The sequence below is a fragment of the Lygodium microphyllum genome, chromosome 28 (genome assembly GCF_053477565.2).
Source record: "Lygodium microphyllum isolate KBCC chromosome 28, Lygodium_microphyllum_v1.1.10, whole genome shotgun sequence".
In the NCBI taxonomy this organism is placed as follows: domain Eukaryota; kingdom Viridiplantae; phylum Streptophyta; class Polypodiopsida; order Schizaeales; family Lygodiaceae; genus Lygodium; species Lygodium microphyllum.
In genome coordinates, this window is record NC_141162.1 from 33,103,886 (window position 1) to 33,127,875 (window position 23,990).

General features: G+C 41.9%; 1 protein-coding gene across 1 annotated transcript in view; it reads right to left on the reverse strand.

Moving 5' to 3' along the window:
- LOC148011328 (uncharacterized) overlaps window positions 1-23,788 on the reverse strand; it is a 48,666-nt gene extending 24,878 nt beyond the window's left edge. Inside the window, exons 1-6 of the mRNA XM_087669992.1 lie at window positions 23,487-23,788; window positions 19,434-21,050; window positions 19,201-19,311; window positions 18,255-18,314; window positions 18,001-18,058; window positions 16,601-16,662 (exon numbers count right to left, since the gene is read on the reverse strand). Coding sequence (XP_087526118.1) covers window positions 16,601-16,662; window positions 18,001-18,058; window positions 18,255-18,314; window positions 19,201-19,311; window positions 19,434-21,050; window positions 23,487-23,540 — 1,962 coding nt within the window. The 5' untranslated portion in view covers window positions 23,541-23,788. The remainder of the gene's footprint in view (window positions 1-16,600; window positions 16,663-18,000; window positions 18,059-18,254; window positions 18,315-19,200; window positions 19,312-19,433; window positions 21,051-23,486) is intronic.
- Between the last annotated feature and the right edge of the window lie 202 nt (window positions 23,789-23,990).

The following is a 23,990-nucleotide window of genomic DNA, read 5'->3' on the forward strand; positions in this document are numbered from 1 at the left end:
GCTCAACAAGAAAGTGTCATGTGGTAAAGGCCATTAGGCTATGCCGTGCCACAAACAATCACTAAACCAGTCTGAGAGTCTAGGATCTCAACTGTGGTCGCTGTGAAGAAAACCACTCACCCCAATTGGCTAAGCCACTGAACAGACAACAAGTTCACCTCAAGCTAGGAGACATGATAGACATTGTCTGATGACTCAGAAGAAGACTATCAAGCCAGAAGAAAACCGTTCTCATCTGTGAGCACGAGTAATCCGTTTCTCCTCCCAACCTCGCCTAGATAAGTGCTGGCACCTCTCTCCCCGTTTCCTCTGCCAGCCGTCCACTTTTGGTGAGTCCTACTATTCTTGGACTCTCTTACTCTCTAGGCTCCCCTTAACCCCATTCGGGGGCCCAAGAGCCCGGACGGTCATCCTCGTGCGTGTTTCCCTAGATTTACCTTAATGTCACATTAAATGTCACTTTAATGTCACATTCAATATTTGTGACCTTAACGTTACATTTAATATTACTTTTAATGTCACATTTCCTTCCCCTTAAGAATCGGTTTCATCCTTGAAAACGATACTTGGAAGGTCTAACTGTAAATCGGGAAACCTTTTCTTTAAAGTACTTACTCGCTCCCATGTTGAGCTTTCTTCTGAACAATCTTTCCACTTAACCAAGCATTCTTGATAAATAGTATTCCTCGTTCGTCTATTACGAACATTTAATATTCTTTCTGGTTCATGTGGATTAGATTGGTCATTGAATAGCTCCTCAATATCATCATTTAAGATTAGATTATCCAAATCACCCAGCTTCTTCCTTAATTTACTTACATGAAAAACTGGATGTATTTTACTACCAACAGGTAGTTGGACCTTGTAAGCCAATTGTCCCACCTTTTTAAGTATTATGAAAGGACCGCAATACCTTGGTGAAAGCTTTGGACATTGTCCCTTTTTCATAGTTTTAGTTTGTTCAGGCACCTTAAGATAGACCAATTCTCCTTCTTCAAAGGAGATGTCTCTTCGGTGAGGATCTGCATAAGCTCTAGCTCGATTTTGAGCTTTCTTAATATTTTCTTGAGCAAATTTTAACATACTATTCATGTCCTCCAAAAAATCCTTGGCTGCCTGAACCTTTTCCTTATGCAATCCCACTACATGAGGAGCTCTGGGCTGAAACCCATACATTAACATAAATGGACTATATCCAGTGGAAGAGTGCTTGGCACTGTTATATGCAAACTCTGCTATCGGTAAATACTCTTCCCAATTAGTTTGCCTTTTACTTACATATGCCCTAAGCATATCTTCAAGAATTTGGTTAACCCTTTCAGTTTGCCCATCTGTTTGCGGATGATCCGCCGTACTCATGCTAAGTTTAGTATCCAATTTCCTAAATACCGCACGCCAAAAATGGCTATCAAATTTTCTATCCTGATCAGAAACTATATTTGCCGGAAGGCCATACAATCGGTATATGTTCTCTACGAACAATCTAGCCAATTCTGGTGTTTTAACATCAGTTGAAGTTGGAATAAACCTAGCCATTTTGGTTAACCTATCCACAATCACCTACGCAGAGTCGTGCCCCCTCTGTGTTCTAGGTAAAGCAACAATAAAGTCCATGGAGATACTCTTCCATTTTCCCAAAGGAATTTCTAGTGGATGGAGAAGTCCTCCCATTTTTAATCTTTCAGCTTTATTAACCTGGCATTTATTACATTTGACCACATAGTCAAGGACGTCCTTATTCATTCCAGGCCAATAGAACTGTCTTTTAATAAGACTATAAGTCTTATTAACTCCTGGATGTCCCGCGCTAGGGGTATCATGACACTCAAAGAGTATCTGGCGCCTTATTTCTGTATCTTTCGGGACACATACCCTACTCTTGTAGAGTAAATAACCATTATCAATGGTAAAATTTTTCCACTTGAATCCCTTTTGAGCAACCCCTAATGCTCCATTTCCTTGTTGAATTATCAATGGTAAGATTCAAGCAAGTTGGAAGTGAACTGAGTAAAACTCAATTCATTTATGATGCGCATTCTGTTGAGTGCATCAGTCACTATATTATACTTTCCTTTTCTATATCTTATCTCATAGTCGAACTCTTGAAGGAGTTCGGCCCATCTAGCTTTACGCCCGTGTAAATCCGGTTGATCATTAAGCCATTTAATGCTTTCATGATCCGATAAAATCAAAAGTTTGGCACCGTACAGATAATGCCTCCATTTCTTCATTGCATGTACTATTGCATACAACTCCCTCTCATAAACAGAATAATTATGTTTTGCACGATCTAATTTCTTGCTTTCAAAAGCAACTGGTTGACCTTCTTGTAATAAGACCGTGCCTATTGCCTTATCACTGGCATCAGCTTCAACCACAAATGGTTTATTGGGATCCACTATTAATAATACTGGAGCTGTAGCGATAGCTACCTTAAGTTTTTGAAAACTTTCATTTTGGTATGTTCCCCAATTAAAACTTTTTCCTTTCCCTTTAAGTTGGTCTATCATTGGAACAGCTATTTTGGCATAATCTCGAATGAATCTACGATAAAATCCAGATAAACCTAGGAAGATCTGCAGCTCTTCCAGATTCCTTGGAGGTGGCCATTCAATAATTGCCCTTACTTTTTCTGGATCCATGTTGATTCCCTCTTTCGAGATAATATGCCCCAGATATTTGACTTCTTGTGCAAAGAATTCACATTTAGTTTTCTTCGCATAAAGAAAATGTGTTTTTAACAGTTGAAATACTAATTGTAAGTGTTCCAAATGTTCTTCTCTTGATTTACTAAAGATCAAGATATCATCCAAGAAGACTACTACAAAATGTCCTAGATAGGGCCGTAAAACACTATTCATCAGCTTCATAAAGGTGGCTGGTGCATTAGTGAGTCCAAAAGGCATCACCAAAAAATCATAATGCCCATATCTAGTACGAAATGCTATGTTGGGAACATCTTGTGCCTTAATTCTTACTTGGTGATAGCCTGATCTTAAATCTATCTTTGTGAAGAATTTTGCCCCTTGTAATTGATCAAAAAGATCTTCCATTCTGGGCACAGGAAATTTATTCTTCACCGTTATTTTATTAAGTGCTCTATAGTCAACACAAAGTCGCACAGAACCATCTTTTTTCTTTACCAATAAAATTGGTGAAGCCCAAGGTGAATTACTGGGTTGAATAAACCCTTTATCCAGGTAATCCTTAATTTGTCTTTCAACTTCTCGATGCTGTGTTTCGCTTAACCTATATGGTGGTTTAGAAATAGGGTGTGTATCCTTATTTATGTCAATTAGGTGATTTATATCACCCCTATCTGGTGGAAGGCCACTTGGTAAATCAGAAGGAAATACATCTTTAAAATCATCTAACAAACTACTTAATTTATTATTAACATTCAACTCACAAACATAAGAAAATTGTTGTTTTATATTACAGAAAGTAAAAGTGTTCTGTACAGGAAGAGACCATAACATATATACCTCACAAACTTCCTTCTTTATCAGCTTCTAAACTTCAATAGAACACAGCAAAGGATTATCAGATACTTCATGTTCACCTTGAATGACAAAAGTCTTACCATCCCTTTCAAATTCCAGTGTATTATGGTGATAACTACGTTTTAAGGATGGTTCCAATCCCCATAGCCACTCCCTCCCTAGAGCAATATCAGCTCTTTCCATGTTCATAATTTGGAAATCAAGTTTATCTTTATATCCTTGAATCTCAATTTCCAAATTGAATACCATTGTATCCCATATTTTATTGTCTTGGCCTTGCATCATACGAACAACATATTGATGCCCACTCTTTTGTTGGGGAAGTTTCAATTTTTTGGCAAGTGCATAATTTATAAAATTATGTGTGGCAGAGTCATCAATCATGACTCTAACCCTCTTTCCAGCTATCAATCCATGTACTCTAAGTAAATCATGTGGCCCAAAAATAGGCTGCCACATAGAAGTTGACATACAACACTTATGTTGTACATCCATGTGCAAGCCCTCTAAAGATTTGTACTTTTCATGCCCCTTTAATTCTAAGGTCTGCACTACATGGATTTGTTTTTCTTTTCCCTTGCCCTTGCCCTTATCCTTTCCTTTATCTTCTTCCTTTTTCTTTTGAGGGCAATTCCAAGCAGCATGGTTAGGGGATAGGCAATTAAAACACAACTTTTCTTTTTTGGCCTTACCAAAGTCATCAGGACTTAACTTTGGCCTCACATATGGTTTCTTTTCAAAAGGTTGTTTTTTACCATTAAAGAATGGCATTTTCCTTTTAAATTTTTCCACAAATTTTAAGGTTTCCAATTCCTTAGACTTGGGCTCCGTATCAGTGAGACTAGTGAGAGTACCTGGACGCATATTATCTTCATGAATTAATGCAAATTTAATTGCCTCTTCCAACGTCTTAGGTAAACTCCTTTTTACAGGCTTTATCTAGTCCCCTAATGAATCCTCTTGTTTTTTTAAATTCATCTATTCCTTCCAATTTGAGGATTATCTCACGATATTCCTCCAGATATGTCAGCAAGGGTCGTCCCTTTTGTCTGACATAATCCCAATCTTCCCAATTTCTTTCCATTTCATTTTCAGGAAGGAATTCTTTCAAAAAGACGGATTCAAATTGAGCCCAAGTTTCAGGTATTTTATTTGCCTCCTTTAAAGTTCGCCACCACTTATATGCTTTGGGCCCCAAAGTTAAACTAGCCTCCAATGCTTGGAGATGTGGTGGGATATTCTTAAGTTTATGTAAATCTTTCCATTTTTGGAGGAAATTAAAGATTATATCTTTATTTCTGTCTTTTTCCTCCCCGTGAAACTGAGGTGGTTTCATATCCTTTAGAACTGGATTATCCCTCAATTTATGGTGGGGTTCCTTAGGATCTCGCATAGTCACATCTAAATCTTTCGATAAAGATGGGACATCCGAGTTTTGTATCTTATTTTTATCTCTTTCTAACAATAAAGTGAATTGAGATTTTATTTCAGTGAGTGTTTGGGTTAAAAATTCCATTTGAACCCCCTGAGCTTGCATACGAGCAGTAAGATCATCAAATTGCTCTCGTGTAGCAAAAAATTCTTCCCACTGTTCTTGCATTTTTGGTTCCTGGGGATCTACCATAGGGTGGTCCCCAGAACTAGAACCTTCCATTACTCTCTCTTTCCCTTTTTCTGCCATTAATACACTGGAATTGAAAAGCAAAGATAAGAAATTTGCATACAAAGTAAAGTACTTCCCTGATTTTAATGGCAGGCAGTTGTTGCTGGTTTGAAAATAAACCCGAAGAGTAAGGAACAAATTTTATCGCCCAAACAAAGTCGGTTACGTAGGAAATGGAGCTTCTTTGCAGAAACGACTAGTATTCAGCCCCCTTCTTTAATAATCACGCAGGCCATCAATGCCCCTTTCCTGAATTTGCTCTCTGCTGAGCTTGTACTTGTGATGTAAATGCAGTCGAGGCTGAAAAGAAGAATTCCGAACACGCAGTCGACTGATCAAACACGCGTCAGAAAATAACTTCAGCTTCAGCCTGTGAAAGGGAGAAGAATGTGTGTTTCGTTGGTGTGTTCACGGAGGGGCGTTCACGGACATGTTAGCAGATATTAGTCAGCTCATGGTGTGAGTCTGTGTGCAGAGGCTGGGCATTTTATGTAGCATTTTATGCAGTATTTTATGGCACATTTTAGTGGCCATTTATGATGTATTATTTAGCATTTGTTGCTGGCCGACCTGCATTTTATGCTCCCCACTTTTGTGGCTATTTATTGGGCTCCTCCTCCACAGTCTTCAGTACTTCATCCATCAGTGGAGATCCTTCTGGGAGAGAGGAGCCGGTGCTGAGGAGCCCACGCAGCCAGTGACTCACCGTTGTATGCTGCTGTCTCGTGTTCGATATGGATTCCATTTCCCGAGCATACATCTGAGTTCTCATCTGTCTACTGTGTTCATTCTTTCTTTCTTTCTTCTGTCTTGTGTTTCAGCATTTATTTCAGCATATTCTTTACGCTTCCATTGCTGCACCACTTCTGACATGGTATCAGATTTCAGGCTGCAACCTATTTGTGCTGTGTTTTCTTGCTGTTTTCAGGATTTACACCCTTCTTGCTGATCAGGCGGCTGTCCTTCTTGCTGGCGACTGCTGATTTGCTGCTGGCGACAGTGTTTCAGCATTTGCGTTTTGCGTTTTTCTGGACAGATTTGCGTTTACTGCTGTTCCACTCTTTGCTGCCCGTGTTTCCTTCATCAAACTGCTGGCAACAGTCTTTAGCCCTTGTTTCTTCAGTTTGCAGCCTGCGTTTTGCTGTTTACAGCATTATTTTTGGCTGTTTTTCTGATTATTCAGGCCGTTTTTGCTGTTTTTGACAGTTTTAACCTGATTTTTTCACTTTGTGCAGCAGCTTTTGGCTTATTTTGGTCAGCCTTTGGGTTATATTGCATGTGACCTCACTATTTTTGGTGTTTTTGGTTGCGTTTTGGCTGTGCTCACTCTCCAAACGACCTTCTTTTCTTCTACTTCTCTTTTCTACCTCCTCCAGATGGCCCCTCCGTGCACATCAAGTGAAGATAAGCTAGAGGGACGGCTTCCGTCACAGTATGGAGGGTCAGGTGAGGCTCTTGGAGCTTCAGAGAGGGGTTCGAAGAAGAAGAAGTCGCAGCCACAGTGTTACCATTGTGGGAAGAAAGGTCATCTACGGAAGGATTGTATAAAGTTAGCGGCGTCCAAGAAGAAGGAGAAGAAGTCGAAGCGGGATGCGGACTCCTCCGATAAGTCATCATCTGCCTCTGATTCTGACTCCGATCCTCCAGCCTCGGCCACGGCCAAGACGCGGTAGGGCTCGTCTTCGACAGATCGTGAGAAGGAATTGATGGCCCCTTCCACAGCTGCTTTCTAATGATGGCATGATGTCATTCCTCACGACTCCTCGGTGCCAGAGAGGGAGTGTGAGCGGGTGTTGATGGGGCTGCAGTGCCTCATCTATATTTTGATACAGGTGCACAGGTTCCAGAGAGGGACGTCCCTGACGCATCGACGGTATCTGGCAGTGAAATCCTAGAGACTGGTGTTGATTTCTGGGTTCATGATGAGCTGTTCTTCTTGACAGAGAGCGAGAGGCTTTCGTCTGGAGCTCACATGAGGGGACACTTTGGTGGTTTGGCCAAAGGCAGGGAATCCATGGTCACATGTTCAGAGACATGTTTGGCAGATTGGCTTTGTATGTCCTGAGTGACATAGGTGACATTACACAGAGAGCTGCTATGAGTCTTCTCTATTTTCAGGTGTTGTTGGTACGATCGACATCGACATCAGATACTCTCCGAGGCATCTTGGTGGTGGGCTGGCCACTCACTGCTTGGACATCCATGGTCCTTCTGGTGTTTCTTTGTTGTGTAGTTTATGATTCTCCATCATTGTACTATTTCATTGTATCCGATCACACATGATCTGAGAGAGGGTGTTAGCAGATATTAGTCAGCTCATGGTGTGAGTCTGTGTGCAGAGGCTGGGCATTTTATGTAGCATTTTATGCAGTATTTTATGGCACATTTTAGTGGCCATTTATGATGTATTATTTAGCATTTGTTGCTGGCCGACCAGCATTAAACGCTGGCCGACCTGCATTTTATGCTCCCCACTTTTGTGGCTATTTATTGGGCTCCTCCTCCACAGTCTTCAGTACTTCATCCATCAGTGGAGATCCTTCTGGGAGAGAGGAGCCGGTGCTGAGGAGCCCACGCAGCCAGTGACTCACCGTTGTATGCTGCTGTCTCGTGTTCGATATGGATTCCATTTCCCGTGCATACATCTGAGTTCTCATCTGTATACTGTGTTCATTCTTTCTTTCTTTCTTCTGTCTTGTGTTTCAGCATTTATTTCAGCATATTCTTTACGCTTCCATTGCTGCACCACTTCTGACAGGACAGGCGTGACCAAGATTCGGTGGCCCACGATTCAGCCTACGACGTTCCGTGAAAAGTAGCTGCCCCCTCGATAAGTTACGTGACATAGATACACGTCACGTCAAGTTTTACGTGACGTGTCACCTAACGTTTGACCAGCGGCTTTACGGGTCCGTCGACTAACTTAACCAGCGACTTCACGGCGAAACCTGTCGACTGTAACTCGTCGACTGAGACGAATAGCGGGACCTGAAAATCCGTCACTGCCTTTTCGTAGAAGAACTCCACGAATCCACACGGCTAAACCTGTAAGCTCTGATACCAATGTCTGATGACTCAGAAGAAGACTATCAAGCCAGAAAAAAACCGTTCTCATTTGTGAGCACGAGTGATCCGTTTCTCCTCCCAACCTCGCCTAGATAAGTGCTGGCATCTCTCTCCTCGTTTCCTCTACCAGCCGTCCACTTTTGGTGAGTCCTACTATTCTTGGACTCTCTTACTCTCTAGGCTCCCCTTAACCCCGTTCGGGCGCCCAAGAGCCCGGACGGTCATCCTCGTGCGCGTTCCCCTAGATTTACCTTAATGTCACATTAAATGTCACTTTAATGTCACATTCAATATTTGTGACCTTAACGTTACATTAAATATCACTTTTAATGTCACATTAATGTCACAAACATCATCCAGCAAAGCGAGATCGGGAAACAAGTCAATGGGAAAACCGACACAACCTTGGGCCTAAATCTTGACCGAGGAGCTGCTTCCTACGCGGACACTCCCGGCTGCAGGGGCTTGGGGAATAAAAATGTCTACTCCAGGAGTCATGTGATGGATGGCTCTCCACTGTCCACAAGCCAAACAAGTGCTAATGTGCTCAACTGTGACAAGTCAACCTCTACAGGCACCTCATCAAGAGACAACTCGCAGATGTGAATGAGACTCACATCCAATGTCTGGCATTTGGAGTTTGAGTAGTTCGCCGACTATGATGATGCGGACCACTGGCAATGTGAGTCTGGCCTCTCCACTGCCCTTAGTGAGGATTGCCACCACCCTGCTTCCCTTGTTGGGGGTTATTTGACTGGGGTTCAGGATCTAATTCTTGGATTTTGGTTAAGTGCCTCTTGCCCTAGATCAACACTCGTCATCATATTGGCTAACCTTTTCACAATGTTGATAATACCTATTCTTTTTTGGTACATTTTTCCATCCAGGTTTAAGTAAAGATTGATTAGTTCCTTGGGATTCATTAGCCCTATTTTGATTTTGATTTTGATTTGAGTTTTGTGTGCCCTTACCTTGTTAGCCCCTTTGAGAACATGCAACCAAAGTCCCCTCTATCGAGGACATGTTATGAAATTGATAGAACGATTACACGTAAAACAATAGCTGACACTCAAGCTCATAAAATGTGGGCATCTGAGGCAATGAAATCACCTACTGCACAGAATGGAAATATTTTTGTGGTAGCTTGTTAAGGAACAGGGTAACCTGATCGTCAAAGAACTTAGGAGCCCCAATGGTTGAAAACTCAATGAGCAAATACTGATCTTAGTTAACTTGACTTTCAAGTCATTCTTATCTGTGAAATTTTGAAGCTCGTGATCCAAATTGATGCAACAGTGGGTCCTCTCTCAAGCTGCATAGCAATCAGTCAAGTGTGCCAAACGCTCAAATGCTAAGTCAAAATGCTAAAGTTGAGAGTGAAACTCAAGCAACAAGCCATGCGTAAGCTCAACAATAGCGGAGGCATTACGAGCCTTCCATAAGCGGACAACCTCATATGGAACAAGAGCGGGATCAAGTTAGCTTCTAATCCCTACACTAAATCCCATAGATTCTGAGAATCTAAGACATGTCTCATCAAATTTGACCAAGTGATATAGTTTGACCCGTTCAAACAAGTCTTGTTATTAAATGCATGCTTGGCAAATGATAAGCTAGAACCAAGAGATGTCTAGGAAGATGGATAGATGGGATAAGATGGTGGTGGTGGCAGATAAGAAGTAGAAGGGGATAAACGTGGATAGGCAAAAATAGGCTATTGATGTCCAATGAGTGCCGATTGCTTCGGATTACCGAAACAAGCATAGGTCCACATGATACCGTAAATGTAGGTGGAGGCACTGAGACATGATAGCCTTGTCCAAATGTCGGTCGAGGCACTATAGAATGATCAAGTATTCCATTAGATAGTGCCATAGAAGAAAACTGCAATACCAAATGATCCACACTTCAGTATGTCTAGAATGCACTCCCAAAGGGATAGCCCGAAAGTATATGTGTGGAAGGTCGAGCCTCCGTCACAAATACACCAGCCAAAAACAGGTATGTAGAGGTCTTAAAGGATGTGCCTAATTGTGCAAAATCCCCGATGTGATATGTGGTGGTGAATAATGTGGTGCATGCACTTAATGGAAGCAGAAAGAAAGATGCAATGGAATATGAGGGAGGGATAGGTGGCAGCCCAAATAAATTTGTAATGGATGTTGCTATGGAAAACTTCAGGGGATCCTTTTATCCATTAAATTCAATAGACGAAGATGCACCTACTCCATATTGACCATGAGAAATAAAATCATTTGAAGGAAAAGGAAAGGTAGAAATACTTACAAGTTCTTCTTTTAGCTTCTTGCCTAGTTTTGAGTTCATGATGAAATACATGTCTTCCTCATTACTCACAAACCAAAGCTTGTTTTGAAGAGTCCCTCTTCCATGAGCATCTCTCGATCCAACAAAAAATACAAAATCAATTGGCATAGAATCTGAAATAGTGGAATTCATACCTAGCATTTGAGAAAAGAAGTACTATGGAGGTGATGTGTAATCCAAGCCAAGTTCCACTTGCGGATGGCCGGTCGGTAGTGGAGATTCCAAGGGACTTGCAAGATTATTAGTTCTATGCATCAAATCTAAAGAAGAACTCTCAGACTTATCTTCAACCTCCTACTAAGCCCTATGCATAAGGATGAGATCATACTCAGTGGGGCAGAAATTTAATATGGTCTGTGGACTCCATGGTAGTCCGCTGGTTCTCCACCTATGTCAAATCGGACAATAGCAAGCTCAAAGACCCACTCTTGATGGTAGTCCGCTGGTTCTCCACCTATGTCAAATCGGACAATAGCAAGCTCAAAGACCCACTCCTGATTGTTTCTGTCCATGTTTGGTTGTGGAGACTAGAGCGGTGTTTGTGAATGTGTTTGAAGTCATCTGACCCTCCTATTGTTCCTACTTTCACAAATGAGCTTTCTAATCAAAGGCCAAGGTTTCTCAGAGAGTACCTAGCTCAAAGGCTATGAGCTGTAAAGTGAGTCGTACTCCGAACGGATCTCGAATCGCAACAAAGGCAACCTCTAAGTGTCGAACACCAGCAAACACAACCAATGAAGGCTGGATCTAATGTAAACAGCAATGCATGAGAGAGAAATACTAAAAACACAGCCACTCGAGAGAAAATCTGCACGACAACTATTAGGTGCAAACACAGTAGACAGAGGTGAAAGAATGTCAAGAGGGCAGCTAAAAACCCAAAACGCAACATTCAGAGGAGAGAGAAGATCATGGCAACAATTGCCAACTAATGGCAACAGCAACCAACTGTAGGCGACAGCTCTTGGGACCTGGCAACAGCTACAAACAAGCATGAAGGGCTGGAATTAAGCACCAAATGATAGCAAGTGGCTAGTGGAAGCTCTAACCACGATATTCTCTGCGAACAGAATGTGGGCAGCAAAGATACGGCTCTTGAAACCTGCAAAAACGAGATTGAAGGAGAGTGGTAGGCTACATGCATATTTATAGAAAGTTTGAAGCACCCAAACTAGGGTTTTGCATGTGGAACACAGTAACTCTCTAGGATCGCATTTCTTTTTAAAATAAGAGGTTTTCTTCATTAATTAAGTGTGTTTTGGGGTTGTTTAAGTCAAACTAATGCATCTTTAGCTCCACATATGTTGGTGCTCCTCCTCAATCATTGTCGTTCATCTCCTCGTGTTCAGGTGGAGAGAGGGAGCCAATGTTGAAGCCTTAATAGCTAATGACTCACATTGGATCTATACTATCTCATATCTTGGTATATGGATTCCATTTCCCAAGCATCCCTTTGCTTCTAAGTTCTTTATGAAGTGTTCTTTTCTTTTGCAATGTTTCTTTTTTATTTGTCTCATGTTCAAAAGTCTATTATAGCAATCTTTCACCCTTCCATCATTGCATCCACTTATGACAGGAGAGAGGGGAGAAAACATGAATGGTGCTCCGAACGATGAGACCAAACATAAGGGCTAGGAGACCTCTGAGCAATGAGACCAAACAAAAGGGTTGGGAGACTTCCGTTCTTCATGATAATCATGCTGCCTTTCAGAGAAGTGATGAGAAATCTCCTTATCACAGTCATCAAAGCCATTCTCTCTCTCTCTCTCTCTCTCTCTCTCTCTCTCTCTCTCTCTCTCTCTCTCTCTCTCTCTCTCTCTCTCTCTCTCTCTCTCTCTCTCTCTCTCTCTCTCTCTCTCTCTCTCTCAGGTAATTGCATTAATTACGAAAAAAAAATACAAGATTACAAGATGCAAGATTGCTCTAGGCGATCACGCATAAACTCTCTTTTACAAAAGGTTTTATAACTAAAATAATGCAAAAAGTCACAACAAAGAAGCAGCAACAATTGCCATATGCCAACGGACCAAGTCCTCCCTAGAAAGCAGATCAATGTACTGAATAAGGTCCAACTGCCAATGCAGGAGACCTTTCAACTTGGCAAGGTGAGTTTACACCCTTGATGTGGCTTGAGGATTATCATCCATAGGAGCATCATGGACTAGTGAAGCCAAAACCCCATCCACAGTAGTGGTTTTTTCCGAACATTTGGCCATGAAATGCCCCAATTGTCCACAGGAAAACAATGCCCTACAAAGGTTCCCCACTTTAAACCATAATGCAACAAAGGCATTCCAGGACAATTCAAACACAGCCAGTTGGGCCTTTTGCACACGATATCCCACGACTACACATGCGGTGGCAATTGGCAGCCCACAAGCAAGGGGGAACCAATACCATGCCGATCGCTCCCATTGTATCCTTAAGCAAAGGCCAATAGACTATGGGACAGCATTCAACTTCAACCCATACTCAACATTCTTGCTGTAGCAACAGTTGGAAGTCCGCCAATGGTCTCCAAACCACTACATGCACCAAGCATTTATCAAAGAACGGAACTCCAGCCAGAAGTTCATCCCAAGCACCTGTCGATTTGAGCATTATCTCATAGAAGCCTCATGGACGACTCTACACAATCACCCTACAAAATGGAGTTTAACCATTGGCAAATCCAGGAGAGCATTGGAATCCTACCGGTGAAAAAGAGGACAACGCTTCTTTCATAGAAGGCTGAAAAAGAACACAATACAGCCTCGGTATCCATGGTAGCATCCAAAACATCCTCTTTGTCCTTGGCTGGAAAGGATTTTTTGTTGTCTTGAACATATTCACCCAACAGCATATTGGTAAATTCCAAAAGATGTTCCCGCTCCAAGTCCTTGGACTCCTCAACAACCGAAGTCACCTACACATAAGACCGAGCCCCATGTGCAGATTGTGGAGGGGCTTGAGAATCTGCCATTAGATCATCAAGGGAATGCTCACTGCATCCCATCACTACATCGGAGACATGTTTACTGCATTTAACGGGGGGTTGCACACAGAACCGTGTTGAACATCAGAATAGAGGGCAGCCATCTCCATACAAGGAACCATTTCTACCCACTCTTCATCGTCCAAATCGGGCCCGAAGGCATCCACCTCCTGGTCTATGAAGACCATGTTGAGCTCTAGCATGGTGCAAAGCCTCAGTATCCAGCTATTGTCTGTTGTATCCCTTCCACTTGCTGGAATACCGGGCATGCAAGAGGGCAGGACAGTAGATGTGCAGGCCTCAGGTTTGCAGGTCACTTGGGTCTACGGATGACATCTCTGGGCTGCAGGTCACACAATTAGCAGGTGACAGTACTGGTCTGCACAGGTCACAAACAGGTGGTCATGCTGTTGTCAAACCACCTGATATCAGACCACAGGCAGGTTGCAGCACTGAAGCAGGTCGCAATACTACTCTGATGCTGATCTGTAGGTTACAGCACTGAAGCAGGTCTGAATACAGGGCTGAAGCTGATCTGCATATGTCTGTCATGCTGGTGTTTCCCTTGTGGCTGCTGCTTTGTGGTCGCACCTGTCACAGAGATGCTCTCTCTCTCTCTCTGAGCAGGGGTAGGACGGCAGAAACAGGCTTATGCACAAGGCATGAAGAAAACCACTGCACGCAGGGTTATAGAAGCTACAGATGACCTGTGTAGGGCTGCACAGCCTGCAGATGACCTATGCAGGGCTGCACAGCCTGCATGTGACCTGGAGCAAACTTCCTGCAGGCAACCTGTGCAGGGTCGCACAGTCTGCAGGCGCACTCTCTCACTCACTAGTTCTGTGGTGCAGCGGTCAGGAGTCCCACTACAGAGCATCACAGCTCTGCAGGTCTGGGTTGAAACAGGCGAGCACAATGGTTAGGGTTGCAGAGTGATCACTTAGTCAGGAGGGCAGGTCAGTCGTGCAAGCTCCATCCTGTCTTGCATCATTCTCTTCTGCATGTGTGTATGACATGCATGCACATCCACACAAAATCATGAAGGGGGAATAGCCACATTATAAGCACAAGATGGATATCCCTGCATCACAAACGGCTGAAGATAGAGGTTCAAAGGACTTGATGGGAATATCCAACATAGTTATACTAGAATAGATAGATATACTCCGCTTGTAGGTAAATGGGAGATTCATGGTATATGGGTAGCATTCTCGACCTAAAGATAAAGATGTAAGAGTGGAATCTAATATTACGTTGTTAAAGGCATGAGGAAGAGATCCTAAGGGAGAAATGAGAGGGCTTTATGAATGAGTAGCACCAAGAACAAGGTCGAATGAAATAGAAGGCAAAGTAGTATGCGCACTTGTATATATGCTTCTACATCTAGAACCACCTCTGTTTGTATTCAGCCACTAGTAATGGTCTAGATTTCCTAGGTAATTTACAGCCAATTTCTGCTCGATAGAAGAAGCGACAAAGGGGATTTTGGCTCATACAAACCAAAAGGATTATACAAACTTGCCACTGGGCCTAGCTAAGATGATAATGTTGGATTGCCAGTCATCCCAAAAGTGGTTTGTCCTCCCCCAACAAAGAAGTGGCAAACCTCACTAGTTGAATGCCTCAACTGATTGCACCTCCTAACAAAATGCCTTGAGGAGTACAGGGACAGATCGAGGAATACATGTACTCTGGAGGAGGAGAAGAGGATGATGAAGCATTGTCCTCCACATCGAGAGAATATTGCTGCCTCAAGCCCTTCAGTGTAGGAGAAGCTTGATAGCAATTTAGGCTCCCAAGGTGAAGGTGTCTGAGACATCATGAGTTACATAGTTTTTCCATACATTTCCACACAACAAACACATACAGGTATGGAAGTACGATCTGAGTATGATTCAGCCCCTAGGGCTGAATTATACATGAACCTAGTTTAGTCTTAAAAAGTAAATAGGAAATTTGCATTGTCCTAAGCGTTCTAAATCTGTAAACTCCAAATTCAGCTATCAAACTTCATTGTACTTACATGAGAGAATCTTTTGCAAAAGCAGCATATTTTTATGTCTAGCACCCTGATTTTGTAACATCACAATGGTCCAGTATGTTCGCCCTTTTCCATACAGGTATGAAATCATTTATTTCCAACATCCAGTTCAATCAACCATACGAGTATGATTCCAACTACAATGAGTTAGATGCACGTCAATCATACAAGCCAATGTCAATGATGAAGGATATTGAGGATCTGTGGAAAGAGCTGAGAACACCAAAATGCAGCAGCCTGTAATCCACGAAGAGGGTTTTGGACAGGAGAATATCACCATCAGCAGCAGCTGTCTAGAACAGCAAGTGCAGCATCCAGATGGGTTGGCAACAGGTGCAGCAGCTCCACAAAGCGACCAGCAGTCAAAATGCAGGGTGTATGACCTGCTGATCAGTAAACACAGGGAGGATGGAGCCAAATGCAGGCTGGAGTAGTAGGTGACCCAGTCTCCAAAGTGCAGGCAGCAGCACCAGCTGAGTGGGTGGCAGCTGCAGAAGGATGCCAGTAGCAGCCTGGGCAGGGGCCACAGCTGACAGAAAGTGAACAGTAGCCAGAAGAGGGAAAGAGGATGATGGAGGGAAGCGGGCACTGATAAGGGCGAAGATGAAAAATGTGGGATAAAGTTGGAGGACACACTGAGTCCCCTTCTATAGAACATTCTGAGCCAGGGCCCAGTTGACCCACTAAAAGTCTTGAGTTTCGTCTAGAATAAACAATTCCTCTGCAACAGTCTTAAAATCTAGAAAAATACAATAATTTAAGTGGCAATTTTAGATAGCATCTCTCTTTTTCTTTTCCTTTTTTCTTTTCGTAAGCCTCTCTCTCTCTCTCTCTCTCTCTCTCTCTCTCTCTCTCTCTCTCTCTCTCTCCTGCTCCACACACCCCCTTTGCAATAGAGATAATGAGAAGGCTAACAAATTACAAAACTAATAGAAAGTGAAACCTATCAGAGGTGTAAGATTCAACTGAGGATAAACAGCTCAAATTCAGAACTAGAGTTACACCGCTTCACTTCTTTAGAGTGTTACCTCTCCATTTTCTTGTTTGTGACACAATTCTTGTCGAAGTTTCGCAAGCTTCCTCTGCAACTCTGTACAGTAACAATCTTTTCATTTCCCCATAAATTACATGTGGACATTATCAAAACAATTACACAAGCAGACCAATTTATTGAATTGATCGAGAACTTCCTTAACAAAACCCACAAAAGCAGTTGCATAATTTTCAAAAATTTATTTTGCCAACTTTAACTATAGTCTTTATATCTAACTGTGAACTCAAAAAATCACAGAAAGCTTTACCAAATCAGCTCAATTATAACAGTTGTCCTTGACAGAGAGAGGGAAAATAAGGCAATGGAAAATGGAAGGTTATTACATATCCTTTGGAGGTTTAAGTATGCTGAACATATACTCAGCAACGTTGTTATTAAAGGGCATGTAACTGTCTTTGCAATATGAGTTGCTTTATAGGGGTGCTAGCCATTTAAAGGAAGTGGTTCACAAGAACTGACAGCATATGCATTGAAAAGGTTTATTATTATAGAGAATCAAAATAACTTAGCTTACCTAAAAGAACACGAGATAGGGAGGGAGTTAGTCCTTTGTCTTTCCCACACAAAGCTCTAATCCACAGTTTTAAACTAGGTGTATTGTGGATCAGTATTGAGTTACCAAGCAACCTCTCATTCATTCATTTTTGTGTTTCAGGTTCTTCCTGATCTCACAAAGGGGTACATGAGATCACCAATATCGGCACTTTGAAGCCATTTGAGCACCCAGATCTTGACAAATAAATATCAGATTGTGGAATGTAACAAATATAGAGCATATCACACTTTTGCATGTTAAGTTACAGTTATGCACGTCCCACATGGTGAAAACTGCATGAATTGTTAAGTTACAGTTACACGTGTTCTACAAAAAAATTGCATTTATTATGATAAGTACATATGGCATCATTCTTATTGTGTTTAAGATAGTACAAATGGCATCATTCTTATTGTCTCTCTCATTATTTCCATGATAGAATTAAAGCAGATACCTCATCTCTTTCCTTAGACTAGGCCAGTAAAAAATTTTCAATTCCAAAACGTGAATGAGGAGGGTTAACATTTCTCCATGTCCAGCACAACAAAGCATATGACTCTTCAGTAATCTTCTCTCTCTGAAAGGCACTTGGCTCTAAACATAAAAATTCCTTGTTCAAATTCCAAGCTTGGGAGACTGCGATCTTAAATGCCTTTTTCTTTTGCATTTTAAACTGAATGCATGTAAAAATGAACACAGTTATGGAAAATGTAGAACATAAGCTAATCATACATATCTGTAAATCTGTCTGTATCACACGCACATACACAGCCCTGAGCATATGTGTGTGAAAACTAGAATTTGGAATACTAGGCAATCTATGTGGCAAAGAGATGCACCTGCTTGATCAGCTTTTTTTGCTTCCACCATGCTTCGAGCTTTCAAAACTTGTGCAATCTGCATAATTGAGCTCAAGTTATCAAGCATGCCATAGTTAGATTCCAATTTCATACTTACATGATGCAGAATGCTCTTACTAAAAACTTGTCTACTACTGTCTCGATTGGTTATCAAGTCAACTTTAACCTCAGTTTGTACTCTCATTCCAGGAGACCACCCCCAAAGCATTAACTAAACCAGAAAAACAGAATACCTGTTCTTCAAGCTCCCATTGTATTGCTCCTAAAGTTCTTGCAAGGTCAGCATTTTGATTCTGTGAAGAAAGTCATACACTTGAGTAGAGCAGCTACTTTAGTAAGAACAAGTAGTCAGACATTGTATGAAGCATCCATAATGTTAATCTTGTGAGAAGTACAGGTGCATCTTTTAGGCAACTCAGCACAAAGGCCAGGCCAGTGCAGCTCTTGAAATGTTGTTTTGGAAAACTCAAGAGTGCAACACACCACAACCCTTGGGTCATGCATGTGCATAACAATCCTGCATCTAATTCACAGAAGAAGAAGCGGCCAACTAATTCTTTAGATGAAAAAGTTCAACTTGATGCAAATGATAGTATAAACCAGCAAACCAGAAGTCGGTATTTAAAGAAGGCTTATAAATTCAACAGTGACAGCTCTCAAATTCAAGTCTAGAGAGGCCTTTACAATGACAGTCCAAAGAACGCATAAGAATGTCATTTTCAGCAAGAGAGCAATCAAAGTTAATGCTATCACTTCTGACAAATCCATATACAAAGGTGAATGCAAAGTTAACAAGAACATTCCTAGAATGTAAATGAGCCGGTTTTTTAGCCAGATTTTTCTTCCTGTGACCAAGCACATGACCCCCAGGGACACTCATTCTCAAATATGGCTCTATTATGTTATATGTCAAGCATGGTAAAGGAACAGCAGTCCAAAGTTCCCAAGGCTCCAAACTCAAAGGCCCTATCACCCTGGTTTTGTGCATCTAAATTGCAAGTTTTACACTCGCATCAAATAACAAATATTGAGCTTTGCAAAATTCTGAACCTCTTCCATCAGATGAAGTATTTTGAAGGAAAGGAACTTTCTCCCATTGTAAGATTGTGTTCAAATATGTACACTAAGAAGCAACAAGAAAGGACTAAAATAGAAATACATTCATTCCTTCTCACACACCTCCAGTTCAGACTCCTTGGTTAATGCTTCCATTCTTGTTGCACTATGCAGCTTTTTCTCAGACTCCAATGCCTGCAGCAATTCTGCCATACTCAAGCGAAGTTCCGCAGCCTGTAAGCAACCAGACTCATAAAAATTTCAAGACCTTAAAAGTTGTGATGCTTAGCTTCAACAGTTCATCAATGAAAAAGGAAACCAGTGCACCACCATATTTAAAACATAGAAGCACATACCTCCCTCCCTTGCTGTTCTTCACGCTCAGCAAAGATGTGTTCTAGCATCAATTTCTCCTTCTTGAGCCTTTTTACAAATTCCTCACGCTCTTTAATTGCCACTTGTGCTGCTGCTGCTTTTATGGCAGCAATTTCCTTGCGCTTTGCTATCCTTCTTTCATGTGCTGACTTTCGTCTTTCGATCTCTTCATCCTCTGACTCTGACCCTACTTCAGAATCACTCTGTGTTTCAGATCCAGTCTCATAACTCTCCAGATCACTTCCTGAGGAAGCAGATGATGCATGGGTTGGCCTAGGACCTTCCAATTTGCCTAGAAACCCATCGCCATTCAAGCTTTCCACCTTGTCTTGTACATCATTCATAACATCCAATGATCCTCTGCTTTTAGATGAAAATTTAACATGTTCAAATTGAGAATCATGACTTGTACCATTTTGCAAAATAGTGTTTCTCGTGTTATAACCTGTATCCTGCTTAAAACTGTCAGCATCATTACATGAAAAAGGTTCTCCAAAAGGTTGAGGTTCCTTCACATTACCAAGCTGATCGACAACCTTAGTGTCCTTTGACCCATCGTCATGAACTGGATCCAGTATGGGACCTAGAAGAGCAGCATTGTCTGTCCCTTCAAAGGCTGAACCAGGTGAAGTTTCTCGTACAACTTCCCACTCTCGTATCTGACCATGCTCCTGTGTCTGTGACAAGATAGTACCATCTGTATAATCATTTTTAACTCGATTGACGTCGGCAGTATTAGGCAACAACTCAGATTCCTGCTTCATTGCAATCCTGTTTTGACTCAATGAATCATCAGGTAGGGAAGAGGGCTCCCCTGCTGAAGATACCACCATGCTTGTAGACAAAGGCTCATTGGCATTCGTAGAATGACTGTCACAATCAGTGTTACAGGAAAGTACCACAGATGCATCTTTTGATCCTCCCTTATCCAAAGCTTGAATAGATCCATTACGGGATCTTGGATCAAGCTCAATATCACACTTTGGTGTTTCGGTCTTGGATGTTGATAAAGCACTAAAATCCCTTACATCCGAATCAGAAAGTCTCTTTGTATGTGATGCTGGTGATGACAGTAAGTTTGGATTGGCACTAGAAAGTTTTCCAGAATTCTGCTGAGAACTCCGTCCAACTTTGCCTGGTTTTGAGACAGACCTGGAGAAAGCATCCTTGGTAAAGCCACTGGCACCAGATTCAGAGCTTCCAACACTGCTTGAAAGACCCGGAGACAAGAATGCATTGGTGCTTGGAGAAGCCAGTAGCTCTGTCCAATCATCTCCAGGAACATTTTGTAGCTCTTCTGGGTTGGAAAGAGCAAAAATGGCTTTCTTACTGTTCGATGCTCTATAATCTACCTTATCAGGTGTTACAACAGTGTCAAGGCCCTTCTTAGCCTGATCAGCTCTGGAAATCCCAGAAAGACCTGCAGACCAGGGTTGAGAGCTGTTAACAAGCTTGCTTCCCGGCAGAACTTGTCTATGATTATCCTTCAGGTCTGACTGGAACAGATCTAAATCTTTCTTAGGCTTCCTGCGCCTCTCCTCTGTTTTAGGCCACTGTTTCTCAGGCTTGCCTAGAGATTCTGCCGCTTGATCATCAATCTGTACACAAGCATAGACCGTCTCTCTTCTCTTCTGTGAATGATAGACCCTCTCTCTCTCTCTCTCTCTCTCTCTCTCTCTCTCCCCCTCTCTCTCTCTCTCATGCATGCCCCCAGCAGCTTCATTTTTCCAGTTTTTCATGTTTTGATTGTAGGACATTACACTTTCAGTCCATACAACTGAGAGTTTGGTCAGTTTGTTTATTCTGCATCTTTATTATATTCTATTTTATAGCTCTTGTTGATGAGACAACACTAGCAATTGATTCATCGTTCAAGGCTCATATGCCATTTTGGCCTCTTTAGAGATGTTAAAATCTCTCTCTCTCTCTCTCTCTCTCTCTCTCTCTCTCTCTCTCTCTCTGTGCGCGCGCGCACCACACACCCCCTTCCTCAGTGGACTTCACTGCAAGAGTCTAGGAGACAAATCCTTCTGTGGACTTGGGTGTAGAAGAGAAATGAGGAGATCAAGTTTACAACCAATACAGGACTTATTTTAACCAGACCTGTAAGTTTACAGTTCTTGAGTTTTTTTTTCACTTTATGATGCTTCATCAAATGTGCTATTCTATCAGCATTATGGTGTTGTAGTTGTTTAGATCTTATGACCTTTTGAAAGCAAAAATAATTTCACCCCACTCTCCTAACCCATCCCCCACCTTTTAAAAAAAGAACCACACCAAACGAGATGTGTGAAGTCTGCACAAGGAGAGCAACAGAAAATGTTGTCTCATAAGTCTAGCATGTCAACCTTTCAGCATCAAACAGCAGCATTACCTGCCAACTGACTGAGTTGCACTGCAAGTAACAGGGACAGGAGGCTCTGCACCAGCTGCTGATCACACTTCTGGATGTGTGAGTGATTTGAATGTACTAGGGTGGACCATGGTCCATCTGTGTCACATACTCCCCCAATAAAACAGTGGCCAACTACAACAGAAGCATTCATGACTCCGGAGAATAAGAGCTTTTCCATCAACACCAAACTCGTCCAGCCAAAGCTTTGTGAAAAGAGAGAACCCTTTCGGCTTCAGTTAGTTCTGTTGCTTACTGGTCTGGGGTTTTAGACTGGTGTAAAACCAACCATTTTGGCTCAATCACCCCATCAAATATTCTGGTTGGAATCCCTGCCAGCATTTAACCTACTGAGATTGGGTTGTTGAGGAACTACTGAAAAAATCAGTTGGACCATCACCCAAATCTCAAAATTTTGCAGAGTGAAAAGTTTGATTCTCACATGTAGTAAGCTACGTCGTGGAAGTGGATGATGACATGATGAACAATAATGATAATGATGGCAAAAAGTCTGTCTGGTACTACGTTATCTATAACCTGCCAAGTGAAACATCTGACAGCAGGTCTGCGACTGGTTTTTAAGGAGCAACCAACAGCTTTCAAGATATGGCAACATTAAGGCACAAAGAGAAGTCAAAAAATTAGGAAAGACAAATGTGCTGAAAATGTTTGCATGTGAATGGCCTGATGGCTTAAATTATGCAGGACAAGGAACTTGGACTTGTTTCGAATATGGGCTATTTCATACACTGGCAAAGATGGCTGCTTGACAATGTGTGTATACTAACTCTGCTGGTATGAAGCTTACAAACCCTTATTTGAATCAAGAAAAAGTTACAGTCATGAAAAGGCTTGGCAGCAATTGAAATTGGCGAAAACCAGGTGGTGAGAACTGCTCCACATGATCAATAACCAACACCACCCAAGGCAGTCCCAAAGTTGGGCCATAAGCAAGTCTAAAAGCAATTGGCCATCAAAGCGGCAACATTTCTCTACAAATATGAGAAATATTGAGCTTAGCCCACTCCAACTGCTGGTATTCACAAGGGAAACCATGGCTATGATGTCTCCTTACTGTATATCCATTCTCTGACCTGATTGTACTAACCTAGCATTCATTGTATGACACCTTTGCAGGCCTACTCCCAATATAAGGGTCCTCCATAAATTGGCAAATATACTCTGTCACCTGATCTGAATGCGACATGTATGCATGTGCCACACAAAGCAAATGCTCATGTATTAGACATGCAACCTATATGTATGCAAAACACAAAATCAATGCATGGATCGTGCACCGTTGTATCAGCCAAACTGGATTGATAGTCAGATGCATACTGTTGATTGATGGACACTGCAAACCAGATTAGTAAAATCGCACACACAATATTGTAGCATTCATTGTGGGGCATTTTTGCATGGCTACTGGCAATACAAGGGCCTTTCATAACTTGGCAAGTACACTGTCCTCTGACGTGTGAGCATCCGTAGCCTGATACTCAAAAACCACACAACATTTGACCTGGGGCTCCAGTGACATGTGGAGACATCTTAAATAATCTGTTCTGCAACCTGGATTGGTGATCGGACGCATACAATTTGCTTAACGGACACTCTAACAAAAAGATGAAATGCGATTAACCTGCTGTAGGAACTGCTCAGCTTCCTTCAGCTTCGAGGAGAGCCAGCCAGCCATAGCCTAGTCAGGAGGCTTCTGGACCAGATCTTTGCATTGGCTGCTGGAGATCGTTTTGCAGGCAGCTATGGCGTGCGCATTTCAGGGGAGAAGGCCTTGCATCTGAGACGATATCAGCCTTTGAACCCGAGGCAATCTGCCTTCTGCGCTGCCCAAAAACCACAACCCAAAGACTTGATCACGAATCCTTCTTGAGATGGGGAGACTAATTTGCAAGGCGTTTTCTTTGCAGATCAGTAGAACCTATCACAAATGTAGCCCGTCGTTTTAACGTGTTCAAGTTATAAATATCGTTATTATTATTATTAATTGCCATCACCGTTATTATCATAAATATAAATATTATACTCATTATTATTATTATTATGAATAAATATCACTATAGTATTATAATATTACAGTATAAATAGTGCTCATTGAAAAAAAAAATTAAATCAATTGGAGCTAAAA